This window comes from Lygodium microphyllum, chromosome 23 (assembly GCF_053477565.2).
Source record: "Lygodium microphyllum isolate KBCC chromosome 23, Lygodium_microphyllum_v1.1.10, whole genome shotgun sequence".
In the NCBI taxonomy this organism is placed as follows: domain Eukaryota; kingdom Viridiplantae; phylum Streptophyta; class Polypodiopsida; order Schizaeales; family Lygodiaceae; genus Lygodium; species Lygodium microphyllum.
This window is the reverse complement of record NC_141157.1, coordinates 64,592,918-64,620,061: the sequence shown is the minus strand read 5'-3', so window position 1 is coordinate 64,620,061 and position 27,144 is coordinate 64,592,918. Positions and strand designations below refer to the sequence as shown.

The 27,144-nt window shown below is 48.9% G+C and overlaps 1 protein-coding gene across 3 annotated transcripts in view; it reads right to left on the bottom strand.

The window, feature by feature from the left end:
• Nucleotides 1-27,144, bottom strand: part of ALDH5F1 (aldehyde dehydrogenase 5F1) — a 192,626-nt gene that overhangs the window by 13,100 nt on the left and 152,382 nt on the right. For all 3 annotated transcript variants that reach the window (XM_087664337.1, XM_087664338.1, XM_087664336.1), the window contains 2 exons: nt 24,026-24,132; nt 13,271-13,348 (listed from right to left, as the gene is read on the bottom strand). In XM_087664337.1, coding sequence (XP_087520463.1) covers nt 13,271-13,348; nt 24,026-24,132 — 185 coding nt within the window. The remainder of the gene's footprint in view (nt 1-13,270; nt 13,349-24,025; nt 24,133-27,144) is intronic.

Here is a 27,144-nt window from a genome sequence, read left to right as displayed (position 1 = left end):
CACTTCCCCATAAGACCAAAGGCAAGGCTTTGGGGTTTCCATGTGCTGCAGTGGATAATGCTTTTAGACTCCATCTTGCTGCATCTAAGCTAGGTAACTTCGAACTGCCAAGCCTCCATGCACAAGAAATGAGACACTCTCCACGGGCTCTAGCTATCCCACAAGTGTCACCAAAAGGTCCAATGGAAAGCCTTAGTAGATGGTGATGCTATTTCTGCTCCAATCTGTGTTCTCCTGCATCAAGATGTGCTTGCCAATCCGTGCCATGTAGGCCAAAAAGCCTTGGGGCTTCTTGGCAATCACCATAGCCGGCCAAAGCCACTCTTTGGTGTCCCACTCCACCTTGTCAAGGGTTTGGCTTTCCCAAATCTAAAGGTGTCATTCCCAGAACTCTCTCAAGGCACATAGGGGCCCAATAACTAGGTTTGGACCATTTCACCGGTCTGGACTGTGAACAAAACACTAGCTCCCGAATGAGGGGTCCAACCAATCCTTGGGATTGCTATCTTAATCTCCCTTCACTTTCTCAACTCCATATTAGCAGCCATATGTGAAACCGGTCTATGACTCACATAAAGCGGTAGTTCCTTCAATTAACACTGGACTTTACATACACACACATAAACAGAGACCTCTCTCCCTCGCTCAACACCAGGTTGGCCCCGAAGACCGGCGCCCCTCTTGGTATTTCTTTATCAATTAAAAGATAGAAAATTACAAAAATGGTAATGTTCCAAAAATACATAACCTGTGAACAGTTGGTTTTCATCTCTTCTTAGTATCCCAGCTACATAGGAACAATACAGCATGTCCAGATCAACATTCCTTACTGTCCAGCATGTGCAGAATTCATTGTTCTTACTGTCTAGCACACTGTTCTTACTGTTCAGCATGTGCAGAGTTCACTGTTCTTATTCAGCATGGCATGTGCAGAGTTCACTATTCTTATTCAGCATGAGCAGAGTTCACTGTTCTTATTCAGCATGAGCAGAGTTTGTGCAGGTTCACTATTCTTATTCAGCATGAGCACAGTTCACTGTTCTTACGATTCAGCATGAGCACAGTTCACTGTTCTTATTCAACATGAGCAGAGTTCACTATTCTTACGATTCAGTATGAACAGAGTTCACTGTTCTTATTCAGCATGTGCAAAGTTCACTATTCTTATTCAGCATGAGTAGAGAAAACACAGAATTGTACCTTCGATGGAATCAATCCATTATGCAAAGCATTTCTTCTGAGAATAGAGAGAGAGGTGATCAGAGGAAGCAAGCTCTACCTCTGTGCTTGAGTTAGAGACGTAGAAGTACTCTCCATGGCTTGTTTTCTTGCAGCAATCTGCCCTCAACTTCTCCAAACTTCATTCTCCAATCTGCCCCTTATGCCTATTACGTTTTTTTTAATGCTCTCTCTCTCTCTTTCTTTTGGGAATTTGTGCCACATGGCATACATGTAACAATTTTCCTGTTTAAACCTTCCGGTCTAAAATTCTCCATGATCGGTGTAAAATTTGATCTCGGCACAGACTAGAGAATTAATCCTCGTGTAAAAACGAAGACAATGACGCGAATAGATTCTAGGGTCCAAAAATAGTAACTCCCTGAATTTTAGGGATGGTGACCCCTGCATTCCTCTAGTTGTTCTGTGCAACTTTTATCATTGCGACCACATCAAAAGTGTAATGTGGCTCAGTTACAGTGACTTTTATTCCATGAGCATTCTCACATGTGCATCTTCTATCTTGGCCAGGTTCATTGTCCTGCACCATCTCCAGTGGCTAAGCACACAGTCCCAAACCACTGGCATTCTATTCTTCAGTGCCCATTCAATATGGAACTGGTCCTAAGGCTCAAACAAACCATTAGTCCAATTTGTCCCAATGGCTGCCTCTTTTGGCCATGCAAAGATCCCGCTTATTTCAAGAGAACCCTAGGGGTAAAAAGCAACAACAACAAAAGAAAAGAAAAATAAAATATTTATATAAGTAAATAAGAAAAGCAACTGTAAAAAGTATCACCACCTGGTGACAATATGCTTGCTATAAGATCTCACCACCTGGTGACAATATGCTTGCTATAAGATCTCCTAGTCAACTAGCTTGTACACCTCCCTCCACATTGAACACTCTCACAGTATGGGTAGGGCTGGCCCGACCCATTGGATATGGGGGACACTCATTGATCTGGATCCTATCAAGATCTCGGATGTGGGGATTCTAGACCACTGGTAGGTGGCCTACCTCTTCCTGACAAATTGGAGGTCTTTGAATTAGGGACTTATACAAGCCCTGCCACACTCATAAGAAACTACGGAAGGAGGATTTGGGTGGGGTAATCTATGCTGATGTGAAGATTCATTTTAAGGATGGCCTCTAGTCCTCACCCAGCTACAACATGCACTCTTAAAGGCCCTCCTGTAGCAAGACCTTCCATGTCTGCCCCCCTGGAGTGAGCCCACAAACAACTAGCTTACCTAGGAGGGCCAATAAGCTCTAGTACTTTGGGTTGATGATTCCCAACTCCCCCTAAGAGCAATGCCGGATAATAATCAATTGGGCCAAGATCCTTGGACCCAACCCAGAGAAAGTTTCACACAAGTTAGCAAAGCTGCGCCACAAAGGATGAAGAGAAACACCACTAGGAAGCAATATACCAGGTTGTCGCTAAGAGGCCTAGTAGGTCAGCTTTCATTTGATGGAATCAATTACTGGAAGAAACTGCTCGGCTAGGGTAATGTCGAGGCCCACCTAGAAACCAAGGTAACGCACAATCTGTTCCTTCTTCACCCATTTGAAACCCAAGTGGATACCCCACTCCATGCTAGACTTTGGATCTCTCAGAAACCCCACTGACTTTTTGCCAGTTGATCCTCACCCCTGCAGCTGTGCATACCAGTCTCACCCTCTCCAACATCACCTCATAATCCTCCACATTGAGGGCTAAGTCATTGGCATACTCAGTCCACCAGCTCTATCTCCTCTCTCATTGGAAGCTTGAGGCCACATAGGCTGCTCACCCTAGAGGGGAGAAAGCAAGGCATCGCCTCTGCAAAGAGTAGGAAGAGGCAGGGGACTAGAGGGCAGCCCTGTTGGCGAACCAACCTCTCCAAGGAGAACTCCTCCCTCCTCTTGTGTCCTATGAGTACCTTGTTGATGGCTGACCTATACATGATAGAGACCTATTTGATCCACTCCTAGGGAAGCCCAATCGTGCCATGGCACCTTCTAGGAAAACCCAGTAAACCCTGTTGCAGGCCTTCTCAAAGTTCAGTAGAAGCATTGCCATCCTTTGGTTGCTATGCTGTGCCTGCTCAATGGCCTAAAAAAAGGTAAAAACGTTGTCCTAGATGCTCCTATCCTGAACGAAACCTGTTTTGTGTCATGGACGATGTTTAGGAGAATGGGGCAAAGCTTGCTGCGAATCATCTTGGGCAAGGCCCACTGAGACAACGAGGTGATCGGCGGCCACTATGATAGCTCCAAGTGGTCTCCCCTTTGGGGAGGAGATTGACTAGTCTTGCAAATAGGCTACGCTAGCATCCGGCCTAACCTGAAAATCTCTTGAAAAGCCTAGAGCAGGGGTTCCTTCATCACCTCCCAAAAAGTGGTGAAGAAGGCTCTAGACAACCCATCCTCTTCAAGGCATTTCTGCCCATCTTGTGTCGAACACCTTAGCTAATTCCTTCTCCATGAATAGCTGGAGTGCTTGTCCCATCACCTCGGTCACAAGGGGCGGGACACACTCTCACACCTATTGTCTACATCGGAGCACCCTATCTGATGCTGCCTCCTACTAAAAAAGCTGTCAATAGAAAACCGTATTGATCTCCATTCTATAGAAAGCTATCTATAGAAAAGCATGCAAGAGCGAACCCTCCATATTGGTTGTAGAGACTCTAGATTTGGTCTCCCGAGATGCGTGGCTCGTGAGCCTAGAAGAACTCTTTGCACATAGTGTCCCCCTTCTGCACCCAAAATGTTGCTGAGGTGTGGAATGAGAACTTTGAGCACCTATCCTCTAGGCCTACAAGGGCTGCCCGCACTTTGAGTTCCTGCATGTGTAGGGTGAGATCTCCAGGTGCCTCCTAGAGCAACCTCTAGATGGTTGCAAGGTCTCTCCGAAGTGTCCTCATCTTTCCCAGCCCTGTTGTTGAGCTTGGAGAGTTGCCTCTCGGCAAATCCTACTCGACTCCCCTAGAGCCTTTGCCACCTCCTCTATGAATTGGTTGCCCCTCACCCAATCCTTGGTCTAGAGTTGCTCAATCTACCTCCTCACCTCCTCCCCTCCATAGGTCCAATTTGGGATGTGGTAGGAGCAAGTGTCCGGTGCAAAGGCAAGCATCTCCAGTGGGAGTAGCACTAGACAATGTTCCGAGGGTGGTCTCCGCCAGGTGCCCAACTTGCCCTCCTCTGGAGCACCCCCACTTCCCAACATAAAACTTGTTTAGCCACTCCAAAAGGGTGCCACCCAGCCTCCTATAACCCTCCAGTGAATCGTCTCACATGTGGAAGATGGGGTCTCTCCAAGCATCTTGTGCGCCCACTACAAGAAGTCCTCCCATGCCTCCTGCTCCTTAGCCATGTCCTGGAACCTTCCACTGAAGCCATGCTAATCCTCTAGGGTGTCTAGGTTGTTGAAGTCACCTCCAACAATCTAAGAGTCGACCACAGGGAGCCTTGCTGCAACCTCCATCCAGAAATTGGTGCGTGCATGAACCTTCATAGGAGCGTAGATGTTGAAGACCCCCCAAAATGAGTTCCCCACATCTAGCTTGACCCATAGTGCCCTTCCTACCACAATCGTCCCATGGTCTCGCACACAAGACAACAAACTCGGGCCAATAGAAGTGCAAAATCCTCCACTTTTGCCGTGCGTGCTGCTGGAGTGCTCCCAATAGGTGTGTGATCTCCCTAGGAGTACCTTCCAAAGATATCAATCCATTCGACGAGGGCTAGCTGTAGCTCTTGCCATCTTGGGACCAAGCACCCCACTTTGCTGGATGTTCATGTTCTAGGATGCAATATGTAGACTCATGGGAAGGGCTAGTAGTTGCTAATGAACATGCTCCTATTCGGTGTAGACAAAGTTGAGGACGAGGAACTATGGGGCTTGCACATTCACTTTGCTGCAGGCTAGAGTGTGAACTCCATTCCTGCATGGTAGATTTGTGATATACAAGGGGGTTGATAGATACTCTTGGTTGCACAACCTATATCCATGAGCCATGTTGAGAGACAAGACTCTGTCATTTGATAGAATCGTGCAGCCTGAATCACATACATCTGTAAGATCCACTGGGGGGGGGAGGGGGTGGCCTCGAAAGATGATGCTAAGGTGTGGGACTTCAGCCCCACACGACCATCCAACATCTCGCCCATTGTTGTGCTAGAAGTGCTACCTATCCAAATCATTGCTAGACATGGTTTGATACTTGGTCCCTCACGACCTCATCTACTAGAGATATCGACTAGGCTCCGGAGTGAGAAAATTGAAGGAAGAAGGTGTAGTTTAGTCCATCTAGTGGTGCAAATAGGTGGGCTTTGCCACCCCTCGATTTATGGACCACAAAGTTCCCCACCTCCAGGGGAAGTGAAAATTTTCCTTTCCACAACTCTCATGTATGACCATGAGCCACAATGGAAAAACTCCTCTATCATGAGCTATGCGTGGCAGGGAAAAGCGCGAGGAATTGGCACTGCCATAGAACTAGTGGTGGTGTGTGGAGGGGAGGTAGGCTGTGGATGAGGTGAGCTAGCGAGGGTGGGGGTCATTGCCCCTTGTGGAGGGAGGTTACAACTACGGGGGTGAGGCTAGTGAGGGACTAGGTGGGAGGGGTTGTGCTGGTGGGAGGGGGGTGGCTGTGCTGGGGATTGGAAAGGGGACGCAGGGGGAGGGGTGTGGGCGTAGGGGGATGGGAAGTGGACTATGGTGGGGGTGGGGTTGGGGGTCGTGGTCAATTGGTGTTAGAGGGGGGGTTGGGGTGGAGAGTCAAGTGGCCTGCTCTCCCATATCCAAAGGCGCCACTCTTTAAACTCCTCCCAGGGCACACAGTCGCCAGGTCTTCCCTTGGAGTCTAACCACCTAAATCCTCCTCCAAGGACAACAATCTCCTCACCCTACTTCCCTCTGTCAAGAACCAACTACCCCCCATCCTGCACGGTGAATAAAGTCCTCTAGGGGGCACCTCCCACTCTACTTGCCACCTGTAAGGGGATACCTGCCGGTGAGAATCTAGCAACCCACACCTCACCAAGCTCTACCGGCTCTCGGATCGGGGGGTCTAGCCACTCCTGAGGGATCGCTGAGTCAATCTCCCTCCTCCTCACCTCAGCACCTTGCTGACAACATGATGCCTGTTGCAACACCTCCTGATCCGCCATCTTGTACACCTCCCGCCACATCTTGATAGTACGAGCAGGGCTAGCCTCCCAGCCAACCCACTGGATGTGGGGGCACTCAACAATCTGTATCCCGTCCCGATCTCTGACCTGGGGGTTCTAGACCGCCAGTTGGCGGTCTATCTCCTTCTGACATCTTGGGGGCCTCTAAACTAGGGCCTTGCGAAGGCCTTGCCACACTCGAAGTAAGTTGTGAAGGAAGGAAGATCTAGGTGGCCTGATTTGGGCAATCGTGAAGATCCAACTCAAGGATGGCCTCCATCCACCACCAAGCCTCGGTCTGCACTATTGGAGACCCTCCTGCAGGACTCCAGGTTTGCCCACTTGGTGTGAGACTACGGACCACTAGCTTGCCCAAAACGGCTAGGCTCTGGAACTCTGAGTCGATGATCCCAAGCCCTCCCTCAGACCGATGCTGGATGATGGTTGTCCACGCCATCTTTGGCCTAAGAATCCATGGAACCGTTTGAGCCAGCCTAGAGAAAATTCCGCACTAGGTGGCAAAGTTGAACCACACAAGACGAGAAGAAGCACCAACAAGAGGCGGTGTACCAAGCCGTCGCTAGGAGGACCTGGTTGACCATCACGGCTCGGCTCCCTAAGGAAAGGCGGATTGTGCTCCAGTAGCTTAGCTTCCGCCTAATAGAGTTGAGAACTGGAAGAAATTGATAGGCACGAGTGATGTGGAGTCCCATCTGGAACCTTAGATATCGGACGGTTTGTCCCCTGCTCACCCATTTGAACCCCAAGTGGACACCCCACTTCGTGCTAGAGTCCGGATTTGTAAGAAAACCAACTGACTTGCACTAGTTGATTTTCCCTCCAGCTGCAGTGCAAAATACCTCTAAAGCTAGTCTCACTCTCTCCAACATCAGCTCATCATCCTTTACATAAAGAGTGGTATCATGTGCATACTCTGAGTCCAACAGCTCAGTCTCCTCCCTCACTGGAAGTCGAAGGCCATGCAACCTGCTCACACGTGAGCGGAGGAAGTAGGACATCACCTCCACAAAGAGTGAGAAAAGATACGGGGCAAGAGGGAAGCCTTGCTGGACAGATCTCTCTAGTTGAAACTTCTCCCTGCCACCAATGAGAACCCTACTGGCTGATCTGTAAAGTGTAGAAACCCCACTGATCCATGCCTGGGGCAAGCCCAACCTTGCCATTGTGCCCTCTAAGAAGTCCTAGTCAACCCTGTCATAGGCCTTCTCAAAATCCAGGAGGAGTCTTGCCAATCCTTGACCATTGTGCTGAGCCCACTCAGTCACCTTGAAGACATTATCTAGGATGCTCCTATCATGGAAAAAACCTGTTTGGGTGTCATGAATGATGTTTGGAAGCACGGGGTGGAGTTGACTACTGATCATCTTGGCCAGTGCCTTATAGGCCACTAACAACAAGGTGTTCGGTCTCCATTGGGACAACTCCAATTGGTCTCCCCCTTTGGGGAGGAGACTGACAAGACTTGCTGATAAACTCCCTGGCATCCGTCCTAAGCTGAAAATCTCCTGAAAGGCCAGTAGTAGGGGCCACCTCTCAGTAGGTAGTGAAGAAGGCCTTAGAAAGACCATCCTCTCCTAGGTATTTCTGCCCATCCTATGCATGGAAGGCCTCAGCTAGCTCCTTCTTTGTGAGGGGGTCTAGGAGGGAGCGTCCCATATCCTCTATGATGACAAGGGACGGAATGCAATCCCAAACCGGCTGTCTACAACACTGTACTCTGGCTGAGATTTCCTCCTGCTGAAAAAGCTATCTGTAGAAGTTAGTGGCAATCTCCATCACCTCATCCGGGCTAGAGCGAATCCTCCCATACTGATCACGAATGCTGCGAATCTGATCTCCTAAGGTGCAAGGCTGATGCACCTAAAAAAACTCATTGTACATTGTGTCCCCCTTCCGCACCCAAAAGGTTGATGAGGTACGGAAGGAGAACTCAGAGCGCCTGTCCTCAAGACTAGCAAGGGCTACCCGTGCACGCAACTCCTGCGTGTGGAGAGTGGGATCCCCTGGTGTCTCGTGCAGTAGTCTCTGAGTGGCTGCTAGGTCTCGTTGGAGTGCTCTCTTGTCCTCCTAACACTGCTGCTTGGCCTATAGGGCTCGACTCGGCTAGGACCTCTGCAACCTCCTCTACGATCCAGTTCACCCTAGCCCACTCCCTAGTCCAGAACTGCTCAATCTGCCTCCTCACCTCCTCGAGAGCACCCCCACTCTCCCACATAGAACCGGTCCAGACGCTCCAAAAGTGCTCCACCCAGCCGCCTGTATTCCCAAGAGAAGTCCAACGACCTCTCCCTCCTCTGAAAAGCTGGGTCCTGCCAAGCATCACATGCTCCTACTGTGAGGAGGAAGACCTACCATGCCTCATGCTCCTCCCTTGCCATATCCTTGTAATCTCTGCCTCTGTCGTGCTGGTCCTCTAAGGCCTTTAGGTTGTTGAAGTCTCCTCCAACAATCCAAGAGTCCACCTCTGGAAGTCCTATTGCAATCTCCATCCAAAACCTGTTGTGTGTCCTAACCTCAGGAGGAGCATAAACATTGAGGACTCCAAGGTGTGAGTCCCCTAAATCCAATCTGATCCATAGGACCCTCCCTGCCACAATCATCCCGTGGTCTCCCACACAAGTGGTAAGGCTCAGGCCAATATAGGTGCATACACCTCCACTCCTACCGTGGGCACCGATTGAGTACTCCCAGTAGGTGTGTGAGCTGCCTGGAAGTAGCTTCCCCAGTTGATGAGCCTAGGAGGGGGTGAGCTTATGCTCATGAAGAAGTAAGATGTCGATCCGTCCAGCAAGGGCAGACTATAGCTCTTGCCGAACAATCAATTTCCTGGAACCACGTGCCCCACTGTAGTGTAGGCTATTCACGTTCCAGGATGCTAGGTGTAAACTCATGGGGAAACCTGTGACTGACCGAATGGGCATTTGTTCAGTGTGGAAGCTGTTGATGAAGAATAAGAGCTATGGGGCATGCGAATGTGCTTGGCCGTAGGTGGCCTGGAGGATGAACTCCATTCCCCCATGGTGGCTCTCGGGTGCGGACCATGGGGGTGATAGATGCTCCAAGCGGTACAACCAGGGCATCTATCAGCTAGGCTGAGAGGTGTGACTCTGTGCATTGGCAGGAGCGGGCAGCCTGTGCGAGGGGCCACTCGATCACATCCATCGGTGAGCTCCATTGGGTAGGGGCTTGAAAAATAATGCTCAAAAGTGGGATCTTGACTCCACTCCACTAGTTAATGTCATCATGCACCCTAGCCATTGCTAGGAAAAGAGTGCTAGCCCTTCTTCACCCATCCATTGGGAGATGTGGTCTGCAACCTAGACCCTCACTTCCTCCTCTATCTGTGTCATTGTCCAGTCTCTTGAATGAAAGGTCTGAAAGAAGAAAGCATAGTTTGGTCCATTTGGTGGTGCTAGTAAATGTACCTGTCGCTCCTTGACTTGCGGACCACGAAGATCCCCACCTCTAGAGGGAGTGGAAACTCTCCGCGCTCCGCAACTCTCAAATAGGACCACAGACCACTGCAAAAAAACTCTTGTGGGAGCAATTGCGGCTGTCAAGGGAAAGTGTGATAGACGGCTGGGCCAGATGAGCTAGTGGCTGTGTGGGGAGGGGGGGGGGGGTTTTGGGCTGCTAGTGAGGAGAAGATATGGGCGTGTGAGGCTTGTCACCCCCTGTGGAAGGGGGGGGAATGGGTTGGGAGGGGGGGACACATGTGCTGGGTGAGGATCAAGGGGATTGGTCGGTGGGGGAGATGGTGGGGGAAGAGGAACGGTGAGGGATGGTGGGGTGATTGGAAGTATGTGGCGGGTGGTGAGGGGGGGCAAGTGGCCCCAGAAGGAGGGTTTGTGGGATAATCTTGTTGCGTGGGACGGGCGCGGGCTGCTCAAGGGTGCTCTGACGGGGGGCTCGTTGTCCGCCCTCCTACTCTCTGCTGTTGTGGCTGTGTCTGAGGGGCCTCACTGAGGGCCCCCCTGCTATCTCCCTCTCTGTCGTCGTTGGACCCGTGTAAAACTATCAGCATCCACTTGCGGGTCTATTGGCTGAGCCGCCTTGGCTTCGAAATGCGTGCAATTTTCTGCCTGATACCCAAAGTCATGGCATTGCAGGCACTAACTAGGCTGCCTTGTCATAATAACCTGCTGCCTGAAAGAGTGTCTGCCTGCCTCAATCTCAAGAAACTTAGGTATGTTCTTTGTATCTTCCACAGCCACCCGTATCTTTGGGACTCCTGCGGCTATCACTGTATCCACGAAGGAGGGAGGAAGAACTGTGTCGAAAAGCCGTCCAAAGTCCTCCACTAATTGACGATACTCTACCGCCAATCCGGGAAATAGAAGGGTGACTAGGTATGTAGGAAACCTATTGTGGAGTGTGAAGTCGTCCACTGTGAAGCCACTATGCCAGGGAACCATATAGATGACCCCCTTCGTGGAGATATAAGGTGAGCTATCCACTAGCTCACAGGTTGCATCAGAGGCGAGTCACGGACCATGAAGATCCCCTGACCCATGAGAATTGGCTCCACAATCTGCGGTGTGCCAATACGTAGTGTTGAGTGAAGCCAATTCCGAAGCTGGGCCCTAGATGGAGAGTATCCTATGACCTGTCCAAATATTGCTGTTTCTTTCAGTTCTAGCTCTGTGGCACGGACGGATAAGAGCTATTCCTCAAAAAGGACGACGCACAAGGTGTTTGGCTAGGGGGTACTCGCAAAATGCACCAGCGTCTGACCTTCAGAGGTTTCCATTGTGCGTCATTGCTGAGGACCTACCAAGCTAGTTGCAGTGATACCGTGGGGAATGTTGCTCTGCAGACGGAGGGAGCAACTATTGAGTTGGCAGTGATTGGAGGAGGAACTCGCGAATAGGGAGGCGTCGGCAGGGACAGGCGGCACAAGATAGGGTGGTGACGGTGGTTGGGATTGGGAGGCGGAGGAGACTAGACCAGGGGGCGGCGCAACTAGACGGCAGGCGAGCTCGCAGCTCTTTCTCCCAGCCTACAAGTAAGCATAGAATGAGGAAGTACTTGAACCAAGTGGTAGACTTCTAATCCCATTTCCCACCATTATCTAACTTATTAAATTAGTTTTCAGAATGTTAATTTTGAAAATTAATTTAATAATTATTCGTGTGCTCAAAAAATTAATTCCACCAGCCAATAATTAAATTGGCTAGGCCAATTTGTCTTCCAAGTATCCTTAAGCAGTTATTGACCCTTAGACTGGCATTAATTAATTAATTAATGCCTAGCCTCTAATGCCACCATTGACATTAGTGGCCAGTAAATTGGTCTAGGCCCAAATCTGACACCCAGTACCACCTAGTAAATGTTAGACATAACTTATTACAACTTTTGCCTTTGACACCCGCTACATCCTCAGGGTCCTTGGCCATGAAATAGTTGCCATGTGCATCACATGTGCTGAACAACCTTACACATTTGATTAATAATTTAATCAAATGTTATCAGCAAGATTAAAGCATCTTAAAATTTCACGTCCCCGTGACACTTGCTACCCTTCTCTCCTAGATAACTGAAGCAAGCCTTTGATTACTGCTTCACTACAATGACCTGCTGACGGTCCCTATTTCTCATTTTCCACATGTCTACTACATGCACCAATGACACAACCTTGTTTGGGCTTCAGATCATGTAAAATTTTGCACTTCCACTTGAATCAATGGTGACTAGTTCTTTAGGCAGCTAAGCTACATGGTTTAAGGCAGGATTCCAGTGTTTTGTGCCAGATGTGGAAAGGTACTGGAGAGATAGAGACATTGCCTAAGAGGTTGCCCCACGGCCTAGGAGAGGTATGGAGGAGAGCTCTCAGGATGGTGTTCCATGGTACAATTGAGACTATGATAGTGACTGGTGGACAGTAGAATGGGTCATGGACAGATGTGCAGCAGTGACTATGACTTTGGATAGGAGCTGTAAATGATTCCCACAACTTCTTGAGACACAGAGGATGAGGGACATTATCCAGACACGAGCTGACCGCTAATATCATCACTTGCAGGAAGATGCAGTTATGGCACTCAGCTCCAGGACACACGTACAGTGGAGACTTTTGATGATCTGGATGGAGATCATCCGTACACTCTTGGGGGCGGCTGGGGATTTTGGGGGGGGGGGGGGGGGGAGCGCAGGAGATGGAACAGACTATGCGGTGACTCTCAGCGCATGAGGAAGAGGAGCAATGCTTTCCTGATACAGTGAATTTTGTACATCTAGAGCCACATATTGCTTGGTTTGTAGATCTGGCTTGCTTTTCACACAGCTCTTGTATTAGACTATCTATTATTTTCTTGTTATGTACCATTGCTGTCCTATAAAGGCTTGTATTGGATTCTCCCTTTGTCACCTTTGACTGAGGTGTTTATTAATAAATTTCTCTCTTCCTAAAATGAAAAAATAAGATACATTCTTAGTTGGGCACCTCCTTGAGCACTAACAAAGAAAACACACTTGGGGCCACACAACATATGTGAAACCATGGTTTAGCTTATGAGGACATGACAACACTCAATTAACAGTATAGGCCTCTCTTTTCTGTGCAATTTTGCATAAGAAAAAACCCACAAAAAACCAAATAGCTCTCTTTGTGATCTAAAATGAGTACAAACCTACAATAAGTGCACAAAGGAAGAAAAAGAGACACCTTTCTGGGACAGTAAAAACCTTTTGCAAGCCAGAAATCACACATTCATACGAAGCACAGATATGCATATACATGTGCTTAATGTGCAACTAATGATTCAAAACATAAAAAGCTCTTTTGGTCACAGTTTTAGCTTTAATGACAACCGATGCCATGACAATTTTGTAGCAATTTTATTATACCATCTTTCTCTGAAATGTATTCACCTCTAGGTATTCTTCAATGCCATATTTTGATCCCTCCCGACCTAGCCCTGATTGCTTTACACCACCAAATGGGGCACACTGCAGCATAAATGATCAAGATTCAAGACACATGAATAACAATATGAAGATAATGGATTCACTGAATATATTCACAAATATGCATGCATCAGTCCATAGATTCAAAGATAATACAACAAAAAGTGACATACAGGAGTAATTGTGTATACTAAAATGCGCCCATATCATGGATGTTACAGAGAGATCAAAACACTATGCAGTGTGGTCATAAACATTGATGCTCAGCAAATTTGTAGTTATTACTGAAGCAGTAGATTTGAAGTTCACGACCAACTAAGTATTTCACTTCTGCTGAAGCATGCATATGCTTATTCATTATATTGCATACTTTTAAATTGTCAATTCATGTATTAGCATTTATTAAGCTCTCTTTACAGCAACATGGCACTCAATGAGGTGAAGCTCAAGCAATGGTGGGATGGTCCTAATACCTATAATGATGGGACATGATGGCCGTTATTCTCCTCTATTGGGGCTGTTGGCAAGATCCTTGGTGTCAAGTTCCGTTGATTGATTGAGAGAGAGCGCTTCTCTTGTAATTAATATGATTACTCTTCACGAGAGAGAAAGAGAGAGAGATCGTATTGCATACTTTTAAATTGTCAATTCATGTACTAGCATTTATAAGCTCTCTTTACAGCAACATGGCACTCAATGAGGTGAAGCTCAAGCAATGGTGGGATGGTCCTAATACCTATAATGATGGGACATGATGGCCGCGATTCTCCTCTATTGGGGCTGTTGGCAAGGTCCTTGGTGTCAAGTTCCCTTGATTGATTGAGAGAGAGCGCTTCTCTTGTAATTAATATGATTACTCTTCATGAGAGAGAGATGGCGACCTGTCACGACTGGCCTTCTGCACCGATGTATCGAACCCTGGCCTGTTCCACCTGGGCGCAGCCTGCATAAGCGTGCAGGGCAAAGGCAGCCTCTTGCTCCCACTCTGGATGAGCGGGAGCAAGAGGCGAAAGTCTCTGATTGTCCGTCTCTATCACAGAGGAGGTTCATGCACTGCTTTTGTTTTTTCGTTTTCTTTTTCAGTTTAGGGCAGGGTCACGCCTGACCTGCCTGCACACCTTGTCCTTTCCCCTGTGGCTGCAGTATTAACTGTCGGCCTGCCTTTCCACCTCACGCCAGTTCCTATTACCTCTCTGCAGCGGCCGACTGAAAGACAGCAATAGACTGTCCACTGTTTTTGCATCTACGCAGACAGTTTCCACGTAGTGCCTGAAAGAGGCAGTCCCAGCTCAGTTCTAACTTCACCAATCAGGGTTTAGAAAGGCATTTGTGATCGGAATCTGGTTCTGCTATGGCAAATCTGCAGGAATCTAATGGTATCGATATGGCCTTTCTCGATCAGCAGATTGGGCAAGGGAATGACAAAGACTTGGCAGACTCGGATGTCCATTGTAATGAGGGTAAAGATAACTCATTACCGGATGGGCATCAAGTAGTTGCAGTCATGGGAACCGACCTCGTCTTACAGCAGATTGCTGCTTTCCATGAGAGGGCAGCCACATTTATTTTGCTGGAAGGACGCCTTTGATCACTAGAATTCGTGCTTGGCTGCAGTCCATGCTTTGTCAGTTTTGAACAGTGCTCAGATGATGCTTCAGGACTTCTGAGCTTGTGTGTGATAGAGGCAAATGTGGTGCCTCCTTTTCTGATCTATCTCCTGGATAGCAGAGGACCATCCTTTACTCTCTGATCAGTCTTGCATATTTCATACCAATGATGATGAGATATGTCATGTATTTCCGTGCTTGAGATGCAGTGGGACATATAGATGCAGCCAGACTGCATGCTTTCCTATTGAATCCTTCACTAAAAATTCCAAAATCGCAGTCTCTGGGACCTTTCGAAAGATACTGATCCTGGTTTACATGACATGTGCAGATTCTCTCCACTTTAGGTCTCCTACTGAATAGTTTGTATCTCATTTGTGCCATGAACCACATGCTCTCTCCCTTTAGAAAAAGTTGAGAGAACATACCTTTTTCTATTGAAATGATACCATTCAAAACCTTGACCATCTTGACTCATGAGTTTTAAGTGCGAGTGTTTTATACATATCACAACATTGCTGATGCGATTGCGGCTGAAAGATTTTGGCATAATGGCCAAAGCCTGTACAAAATGTCAATAAATCCTAGAGCCCAAGCAACCAATAAGTTTTAGAGTGGAACCTTTAGGGCCAGTTGAAACCAGAGAAGGATAACTGAGTGTCACAAGCAAACAACCAGGAGGGCTGTCATGAGGGCATGTATTTTTGAAGCCTCACTTAACACGTGGATTAATTTTTAATCACATGATTAAGTAAACTATGCCGCACAGGTACTTTTTTTTTGCAAATAAAGTGTGGCTAATTATATTACTTCAGAAAAAACCCTGAATACAAAGAAGTGCTCATGCTCAACAAACTAGCTGGAGCTGATGTTGAGTCACAGATATATCAAGTATACAAGCCTCTCAAGGCGGTCTAGGGGGGATGCGGGCGAGAAGCCATGGAGAGGGGGTGTATTGTCATCTGGGGCTGCCTGCCTGCATCATGAAGAACAGGTTCTAGCTGCCCCAAGTGCGCATGAAGTGAAAACGGAGCTCTTGACGAGCTCGAGACTTGCCCTGCACCTAGTCTCATCGACCGCGGAGGGAGTGGATGATGGAGGCCCAGAGCTCTACCAAAGTCGCCTGTATTGAAAGCCTCTCCCTGCCAAAAACCTCCTGACACCGTGCCTTCTAGATGTGCCATCCAGTAAGACTCCCTATGATCTTCCATACCTCAGAGCGGTCTGTTGTGGGCTCCAGTACGTGGCGGATGGGTAGAGCCTCCAAACCGGCCACTGTGCACGACCCTGCCTTGATAATGAATATCATGTCTTGCATCCCGGCCTCATACAGAAGGTGATGGCCCTGGCTCACTGCTTGCCAGCAGAAAACTCCCCATGAGATACATCCAAGGCTGGGTGCTATACGGCGAAGGATGTGGCATGCTCCTCTCCACACGAGCTGCGCCGCCTCACACGACCAAAGGCAGTGCTTTGGGGTTTCCAGAGACTGTTGTGGGCAGCGTTTACAATCTCCATCCTTCTGCATTCGGCCTAACCAACTCCCCACTGCCAGACCTCCATGTGCCAACAGCCATAAGTAATACGATACCCTCTTCCGCCTCTAGATGTCCCATAGGTGGTGCCAAAATTTCCGCCAAAAAGCATCCGTGATGCTGTGCTCTGCCCACTACCTGCTACGTGAAGGCGCCCAGTCCATGTCCTCTTGCATCAGTACGTGTCTGCCAATCTTGGCTGTGTACTCTAGGAACCTCGATGGCTTCTTGGCGACCGCAGTGGCCGGCCATAGCCACTCTCTAGGGTCCCAATCCAGCTCATCAAGTGGCCTGCTCTTCCATATCCAAAGGCACCACTCCAGAACTCCTCCCGGAACACATAAGGGTCCAAACACCATGTCTTTCCCTGAAGGCCATCCACCTGAATCCTCCTCCACAGAAGGACAACTATCCCTTCATCCTGTTGCCCTCTATCAAGGATCGAGACACCCCCCGTCCTACATGTTGAAGAAAGTCCCATGTGGGGCACCGCCCACTCTATTTGCCACCTGTAGGGGGGTACCTGTTGGTGAAAACCTAGCGGCCCATACCTCACCAAGCTCTACCGACTCCCGTATCAGGGGGTGAAGCTACTCTTGAGGTATCACAGTATCAATCTCCCTTCTCCTCAACTCAACTCCTCTCTGGCAACCTGATGCCCGTTGCAACACCTCCTGATCCGCCATCCTATACACTTCCTGCTATGTCCTGATGGTACGAGCCGAGTTGGCCTCCCAACTAGCCCACTCAATCTGGGGGTGCTCGCCAATCTATACCCTCTCTCGATTTCTGACCTGGGGTTTCCAGATCACCAGCTGGCGGTCTATCTCCTCTTGGCAACCTGGAGGACTCTGAATTAAGGCCTTATGGAGGCCCTACCACACACAAAGTAGGCTGCGGAGGCATGATTTGGGCCGTCGTGAAGATCCATCTCAAGGATGGCCTCCAATCACCGCCAAGCCTCCGTCTACACTTCTGGAGATCCTCCTGCAATAGAACCTTTCATGTCTGCTCTCCTGCTGTGAGATCGTAGACTGCTAGCTTGCCCAAAAGGGCCAGAGTTTGATACTCTAGGTCTATGATCCCAAGCTCTCCCTCTGACCTATGCCAGATGAGGGTCGCCCATGCCACCTTGGCTTGGGAGTCCCTGGAGCCGTTTGACCCAGCCCAGAGAAAATTCTGCACTAGGCGATGAAGCTGAACTACATAGGACAAGGAAAAACACCAACGCAAGGCAATGTACTAGGCCGTCGCTAGGACCTGGTTAACCATCACAAGCTGGCCCTCTAGGAAAAGGCGAGGAGTACTCTAGTAGGTCAACTTCCGCCGAGTAGAGTCAAGGATTGGAAAAAACTACTGGGCAGGAGTGATGTTGATCCCGCCTGGAACCCTAGGTAACGAACGGTCTGCCCTTTGAACACCCATCTAAATCCCAAGTGGATGCCCCACTCCGTGCTAGAGTCCGGGTCCGTAAGAAAACCAACTGACTTTCGCCAGGTGATTTTCACTCTCACTGTAGTGCAAAACACCTCGAGAGCTAGTCTCTCTCTCTCTAGCATCAACTCACCGTCCTCTATGTAGAGTGTTGTATCATCTGCATACTTTGAGTCTAGTAGCTTCGTCTCCTCTCTCATCGAAAGTCGGAGGCCACCTAACCCGCTCACATGTGACCTGAGGAAGTAAGACATTGTGTTTGCAAATAGTAGAAACAAATATGGGGCTAGAGGGCAGCCTTGCCGGATCGATCTCTCTAGCCGAAACTCCTCCCCTTGCCTGCCACCTATGAGAACCATTCTGCTAGCTGATCTGTAAAGTGCGGAGACCCCGTGGATCCATGCCTGACCCTCACCATGGTGTCCTCTAAGAAGTCCCAATCAACCCTGTCATAGGCTTTCTCGAAATCCAGTAGTACTGCGAATCCCTGACTACTGTGCTCGGCCCACTCTATCGCCTCAAAGAAGGTGAAGACATTGTCTAGGATGCTCCTATCCTGGACAAAGCCTGTCTGTGTGTCATGAAGGATGTTGGAGACCACGTAACCCGCTCACATGTGACCTGAGGAAGTAAGACATCACCTTTGCAAATAGTAGAAACAAATATGGGGCCAGAGGGCAGCCCTGCCGGATCGATCTCTCTAGCCGAAACTCCTCCCCTTGCCTGCCACCTACGAGAACCATGCTGCTAGCTGATCTGTAAAGTGCTGAGACCCTGTGGATCCATGCCTGGGGGAAGCCCACCCTCACCATGGTGCCCTCTAAGAGGTTCCAATCAACCCTGTCATAGGCTTTCTCGAAATCCAGTAGTACTGCAAATCCCGGACTACTGTGCTAGGTCCATTCTGTCGCCTCAAAGAAGGTGAAGACATTGTCTAAGATGCTCCTATCCTGGACAAAGCCTGTCTGTGTGTCATGAAGGATGTTGGAGGCCACGTAACCCGCTCACACGTGACCTGAGGAAGTAAGACATCACCTTTGCAAATAGTAGAAACAAATATGGGGCCAGAGGGCAGCCTTGCCGGATCGATATCTCCAGCCGAAACTCCTCCCCTTGCCTGCCACCTATGAGAACCATGCTGCTAGCTGATCTGTAAAGTGCGGAGACCCTACGGATCCATGCCTGGGGGAAGCCCACCCTCACCATGGTGCCCTCTAAGAAGTCCCAATCAACCCTGTCATAGGCTTTCTCAAAATCCAGTAGTACTGCGAATCCCCGACTACTGTGCTGGGTCCACTCTGTCGCCTCAAAGAAGGTGAAGACATTGTCTAGGATGCTCCTATCCTGGACAAATCCTGTCTATGTGTCATGAAGGATGTCTGGAAGCACAGGGCGAAGTCGTCACCAATCATCTTGGCCAGTGCCTTATAGACCATTGACAGCAGGGTGATCGGTCTCCACTGGGATAGCTCCAACTGGTCTCCCCCTTTGGGGAGGAGACTGATAAGACCTGCCGATAGACTCCTTGGCATTCGTCCTAAGCTGAAAACATCCTGCAAAGTCAGTAGTAGGGGGTCCTTCACCACCTCCTAGTAGGTAGTGAAGAAGGCCTTAGAAAGGCCATTCCCTCCCAGGCATTTCTGCTCATCCTGTAATGGAAAGCCTCCTCTAGTTCCTTCTCTGTAAAGGGGTCTAGAGAGAGTGTCCCATCTCCCCTGTGTGACGAGGGACAGGATGTGATCCCAGACCTGCTGTCTACATCACTGTCCTCTAGCTGAGGCTGTCTCCTGCTGGAAAAGGCGTTTGTAGTAGTCAGTGGTGATCTCCATCACCTCATCTGGGCTAGAGCAAATCCCCCCATACTAATCCCGAAGGCTACGCATTTGCTCTCCTGAGGTGTGAGGCTGATGTACCTGGAAAAACTCCCTACACATTGTGTCCCCCTTCCGCGCCCAAAAGGCTGTTGAGGTGGGGGATGAAAACTCCGAGCGCCTGTCCTCTAGGCCAACAAGGGCTGCTCGTGTGCGGACCTCTTGTGCGTGGAGGATGGGACCCCTTGGTGCCTCCTATAGGAGTCTCTGTGTGGCTGCTAGGTCCCGTTGGAGTGCTCTCTCCTCCTCCCAACTCTGCAGCCTGGCCTGTAGGGCTGCCTCCTGGCAGATACTGCTCGACTCAGCTAGGGCCTTTGCAACCTCCTCTGCGATTTGGTCCCTCCTGCCCCACTTCCTAGTCTAAATTTGCTCAATCTATCTCATCACCTCCTCCCTCGTGTAGATTGAGTCAGGGATCTGACAGGATTATGTGTCTAGGGCAGAGGGTGGGGCATCAAGTGGCAGGCGAACCGGGCAGTGATCAGACAAAGTGGTGCCTGCCAATTGCCCTACCTGGCCTCCATGAGAGCATCTCCACTCCCCCACATAAAACTGGTCCAGCCACTCCAGCAAAACTCCGCCTAGCCGCCTGTATCCCCAAGAGAAGTCCAACAACCTCTCCCTCCTATGGAAAGCAAGGTCTCTCCAAGCATTGTGTGCTCCTACTGCCAGTAGGAAGACCTCCCATGGCTCTTGCTCCTCCCTAGCCATGCCCTGGTTGTTTCTGCCTCTGCCGTGCCGGTCCTCTAAGGCCTCCCAAGTTGTTGAAGTCTCCTCCAACAATCCAGGAGTCCACCTGTGGGAGTCTTGCTACGATCTCTACCCAAAACCTATTGCGTGCCCTAACCTTGGTAGGGGCATAGACATTGAGGACTCCAAGGCACGAGTCCCCAATATCCAATTTGATCCATAGAACCCTCCCTGCCACAATCATCCCGTGGTCCCGTATATAGGTGGTGAGGCTTCGGCCAATAGAGGTGGATCCGCCTCCACTCCTTTCGTGGGCACCGATGGCGTGTTCCCATTAAGTGTGAGAACTACCTGGGAGTAGCTTCCCTACCCGCTGGGCCTGGGCGGGAGTGAGCTTGTGCTCCTGCAAAAGTAGGATGTCAATTCGTCGCGAGGGCAGGCTGCAGCTCCTGCCAAGCAATCAACCTCTTGGAACCACATGCCCCACTATAGTGGAGGCTGTTCACATTCCAGGATGTAAGATGTAAACTGATGGGGAAACCTATGGTTGACCGAACAAACATCTGTTCATTGTGGAAGTTGCTAATGAAGAAGAAGAGCTATGGGGCATGCGGATACGCTTTGCTATAGGCCTGGACGGTGAACTCCATTCCCCCATGGTAGCCCTTGGCCGGTTGGACCATGGGGGTGATAGATGCACCTGGTGGTACCACCAGAGCATCTATCAGCCAGGCTGAGAGACGTGGCTCTGTACACTGGTAGAAATGGGTCTCGCCTGTGCCGCAGAGGCCACTCCATCACATCCATCGAAGCTCTCCATTGCGGAGGGGCTTGAAAGATGATGCTCAAATGTGGGACCTTGGCCCCGGTCCACCAATTTATGTCCATCATGCAACCTGGCCACTGCTAGGAGAAGAGTGCTAGTCCTCCTTCTCCCATTCACTGGGAGATGTGATTTGTTACCTGACTCTTCACCTCCTCTATTTGTGTCATCGTCTAGTGTCATGTATGAGAGGTCTGAAGGAAGAAAGCACAGTTTGGTCCATCCGATGGTGCTAGTAGAGGGATCTTGCCGCTCCTTGACTTGTGTACCACAAAGATTCCCACATCCACAGGTAGTGGGAACTCTCCCTGCTTTGCAATTCTCAGGTAAGACTACGAACCACTGCGAAGAAACTCCTGTGGTAGCAGTTGTGCTTGTCTCGAGAAATTGTGATGGTGGGTGGCATGGACAAATGAGTTGGTGACTGTGTGGGGAGGGGGGGGGACTAGGCTACTCGTGAGTGGAGCATGTTGGCGTATGGGGCTCCTCACCTCTTGTGGGGGGGAGGGGGGATGGGTGGGGTCACTTGTGCTAGGTGGGGATCAAAGGGACTAATCGGCGAGGGAAATGGTGGGGAGGGGGAGGATCGAGAGATGGTGGGGTGGTCATAGACACAAGGCAGGTGTGGGGGAGGGGGCGGTGGCTCTGGAGCGGGCGGTTGTGGGCTAGGGTCGGGGGGGCAACCGTGGGGGGAGGGAGGGTGTGGGGAATGTTGGCCCTCGGGTGAGTTGGCTTGTGAGGCCTCCATGGGAGGTGGATGTGGAGGCCTGTGGTCTTGGGGCCACGTGGTGCTTTGCCAGGGGGGACGCTCGCCCTCTTGCTCCCTGCTGCTGTGGCTGTTTTTGAGGGGCTGACTGCGACCCCCTTGCCGTCTCCCTCTCTGTCGTTTCTAGACCTGTGTGTAAAGCTGTCCACGTCCACCTATGTGCCTGTCGGCAAAGCCACCTTGGCTTCGAAGCGCGTGTAGTCTGCTGCCTGATGCCCAAAGTCATGGCAACGCAGGCATTGCCTTGGCTGCCCAGTCATGATAACCTGTTGCTTGAAGGAGTGTCCGCTTGCCTCAATTTGTAGAAACTGTGGTATATTCTTTGTCTCTTTCACTGCCACCCGTACCTTTGGGACTCCTGCGGTTGTCATCACTGTGTCTACGAAGGAGGTGGAAAGGACAATGCCGAAGACCTGTCCAAAGTCCTCCACTAACTGGCGATACTCTACTGCCAGTCCAGGGAAGAGTAGGGTGACCGGATGTCTAAGGAACCTATTGTGGAGTGCGAATGCCTCCACTATGAAACCACTGTACCAAGGAAGCATGTAGATGACCCCCTTTGTGGAAGAATAGGGTGAGCTAGGTACTAGCTCATGGGCTGTGTTTGCCGAGGTGAGTTGTACCATGGAGATCCCTTGACTCATGAAAATTGCCTCCACGATCTACGCTGTGCCAATGCGCAGCGTGAAGTGAAGCCAATCCCGAAGCTGGGCCTTGGATGGGAAGTGTTCTACGACTTGACCAAAGATCGTTGTTTCTTTTAGCTCCAGCTTTGTGGCACGGACGGCTAAGAGGTGTTCGTCAGAGAGGATGATGCGCAAGGTGTTTGAGTGGGGGGCACTTGCAGAATGCAGCGGCGTTTGACCAGAGGTTTCCATTGCGTGTACCTACTGAGAATCTACCAATCACGTTGTTGTACTGCCAGAGGGGGGAGTGTTGATGCAAATGGAGGGAGCAACCGGGAAAGGGGGGGGGGGGGGGGGGGGGCGCGATGGCGAGTAAAGGGGGAATTCTGTTTTCTGACGGCGGTGGAGGCGCCGGTCGCCACGAATGACGGCGTCAGACTAGAGTTGCGTGGGTGGGGGGCCTGCAGGCTGGTGGCCGCAGAGTGAAGGAGCCGGGGGACAACGCGGGGGAGGTACTAGGGCGGGGGGGGGGGGGGGGGGGGGGGGGGGCAGCGCGAAGGAGACTGTTGGCAGGGAAGCAACGGGGCGGGGGCAAGGGGGACCAAGCGTGGGGCAGCGTGGGGGAGGCACCGCGCTGCGGGGAGGGATAGGCGGGAGGAACGGGGGGGACACGATGGCAGGTCAGTAGCGTGAGAGGCAGGAGCCGGATGATTGCCGCACAAGTACTTGGTGGTATTTGGTGCCAGTTGCTGGGCTAGGTCATTCATTTGGCCATAAGTATCAGTTGGTGACACTACAGAAGTGGCGTTTAATGGTACCGAACGCCAATTTGATGGTCAAAGATGGCGCAAAGGCACTTGATAAAGGCCAAGACATCAGATGAACACAATGTGCTTCTTTAACCTGTAAAGGCCCTATACCGTGTCCTAGTATCCATATTGATCTTTGCATTTAACAAATCTTATACTAAACATCAATGTTGTCCTTGATTTAAATCCATATAAAAACAATTATGTCAAAGTTTTTAAAATGTATATTCTTAAGCAAGACTGAAATACAGATTTTGCATTATTTCATTTGGAAAACTCCACTTGATGGAAAATCATGAAAGAAGAGACTTGACTAATCCGTACTGGTTAAAAAATTGTCTCTTGACCATAATTGAAATCATTTGAAATGCTCACTTATGATGCCCTTCCATTATATTTGAGATTGCGAAATGTCATTCATGACATTCATAATGCATGGTCAAATAGTGCCATCTACTGTAGTATTAAAAAACCAAAAACAGAGTAGTGTTGTACATCTAGAATATAGAACAGCATCATCTACACTATAAACATGCTGACAAAATCATGTACATATACCTCTGTAGAAATGATCCCTTCATTAACTCCAACCATGCCATATTCCAATGATTCAGCGACTCGCCAACTTCTTGACAAGTTTTCTGTGAATATGTATGAGGCTAGACCTGGAACAAAATGGAAAGGTATTATTAACTTTTGACATGCTTTTCAATGTGTTCAAGTCAAATAAACATCGCAATATCCCATTGCAAGGTTGCATGAAATCATTATATAGTATACATCTTCATAGGCTTATATAAGAGCATGACACTATTAACTAGAAAAGGCAAAAGAAAAACATATTTTTGTCCAAGAAAATAAATTTCTATAAATAACACTTCAGATTCCTGAGGTAAAATACAGAGTACAAAAAGCCTTGTAAGGGACTGCTAAATATATAAATATAATGGTTGGGTGAACAACCAGTGGGCTATTATGCTAGACCATGTGTGGTGCTGAGTGAACCAAACTGCCAGAGTTCCATGCATACATAAAAGCATCTCTCCTTCTCATCCACTCAGTTTCCCTTGCAGTCTCTCCCATCTCCCCTGAAGAGTATGGATACTTTCTGTCTAGAACCTAGAGAGTCTTTGCAATAGAGACATCCTGAAGGTCAATGGCATGTCTAGACCTCACAGTCCAAATGAACCAAGCAATGATGCTAGCAATCCACTCCCATTTTTGACAATGCCCCTCAGTCCACTGTGTTTGTGAGTAACCTACTATGGAAAACTTGCTCAAATGCTGGCCAAACAATGAGAAATGAGTGGCTCCCATCAGAATTCTCATATCCATATGTCAAGCTACTTCCTGCCAGGACGTTTCCATAGTTCTTGTCGGTGATCCAAATGAATAGGAGTAGTTTGAGCTCTGGGAGAATATCACAGAAACTGCCTCTAGGTTCCTCCAGCTCTTTGCATCTTGCACATGCTACAAGAACCTTGCAAAACTGAGCCCTGTGCCAACTGCCAAAATCCTATGGGCTTGTAGACACAAGAAGAGAGAAATCTTCCTGGCTCTGAAGCTATCTTCCAATCTCCTCTAAAAACCTATCAAGAAAGGCTCTTAGATGCCCTGTTAGTGCTAATGTTTAGCTACTAGCTCCGCTCTGATCCTACTCATCTGTATCCTCCTCACAAACTTGGGTGGTGTGGCCAAAGAAGGCTATATTGCATGGCCTATTGAGGAATGGGTCTTTTCAAACCCACTCTGCTAGTTCTCACAGTAATCTATGTAGGGGTGTCACCTTATAGGCGGCAGGCCTAGTGTTCCCATCCCTCCAAGCAAGTAGCCAAGTCTAGTTCAATGTACCATTCTCTATCACAGTGCCACTACTTCAATCCTCTACCAAGAGCAGCCTATAAACTCTACCTGATCCAAGTCCTCTCTAATGTGGCCATCATCCATAATTGTAAAAGTTAAAAACACTGTCTTAGCTAGTTGCAATCACCTCCAATAGGATGTCCCCTCCAGCAAAGAGACCTATCTTAGTCTACTATGAGGTGCCAATGTTTATTATGCACTCAAGAGGCACTCCCTTTGACATTGTTTCTATCATAGCTCTAGTTTCTCCAAAGTCAAGGCCTTCTGGTCTTCGTCTCTAAGCAGCCCATGATGAATCTTAAAAAGCAAACCACTCTCCCACTGGAAAGACAACCTGCATAGAGAATCTCCCCCAAGAAAGATGGGTCACTGATCTTATTAGAAGAGAAAAAGCTGCCTCATCTTCTTTTCAGATCTCTAGTATTTGATGATGGAAATTGTGAATCCAACCTCAAAACTCCCACCAAAATCTTCAGCCTTGACCTCCTAAAAAATCTAGTGGATGCTAAGCTGTCATGGTTCTCCAAGTGTAGGTGTAATGGACTGTAGGAACTGATAGCCTGTACAACAAACGAGAATAGGAAGGGGGCAAGTGGACATCCTGTTTCAGTGATCTCTGAATGCTAAACCTCTAGCCCCATTGATAAATCTTCTTTGCTTTCATAATGAAGCTTGCCCTTAAGGCTTAGGGACATATGACAGTCCTCAAGGTGTCACTCTGGCCTATTGGTTGGCTGGAGATTGCTTTCCTCTCCACACTCTCAAGGATTCTAAAAACAATGCAATTCTTACTGGCACTTTAAATCCAACTAGGTTTACATGAGCCATACCCTTGGAAAGGGGAGCTTCAGGCTCTAGTTCAATTGCATGAGCAATAGGAGGCCGCACTTGTCACCAACATAGCCAATGTCAAATTGTCAGTGGCTTATTTCAACTGATGGGTTGAGGCTACAGACTCTACTCTAGATTGGAGGATGACATTCCTATCACCATTTCTTGCCCAGGCCTCAACAAGTACTTTATCCCTTTTTTGTCTGAGATTGGTAACACTTTTGACCAGCTTATTTAGAGAGACAGCCTTTGCTACTGTGGGTTTGCCTTCAAACAGACAAAACATTCACCCAGGAATACAGCAAGACTGGTCCATGACATTTTCCAATAAGGGAAACTTGAACATATGATGTTTGACACAACGGAGCATTTATTGAGGGTGAGGATTTCAGATGGAAAGAGTAGATTCATGTTACTTGGTGGCATGTTCTAAATGCTATTCAATGAATTAGAAGTCAATTTTCAGTACACAACATGCTGACAGGTACAAGGCTTGCCTTGTGGTGCAAGGGTTTCGACAAAAGCACGTTGTTGACTATGAAGAGACCTTTGCTTTGACTACGCAATTGACATTTCGCCTATTAATTGCACTAGTTGTTCACCACAGTTGGCTGCTCTATTAGATGAATATGAAAAGTTCCTTTCTAAATGGCTATTTGGATGAGAAAGTCTATGTGGAGCAACATTTCGGGTTTTCTTGTTCAGACCATAAGAATAAGGCCTTTCAGCTTTCATAAAGCTCTGGTTGAAGCAAACAACACATTCCTAGTTCCATGGGATGGATGAATTCTTCAGAATTGATAGCTACCATTCTACCCCATAAGACTCCAATCTATAGGTCAAACTACTTTAGAGGGGATCAACTATATCGTTTTATGGATGATTCACTTCCTAGATTCTTAGATTTTGCTATGATTGCAAATTTGAAGGCTCAACTTTGCACTACAATCAAGATGATTGATCTAGGCTAGTAGTCCTACTTT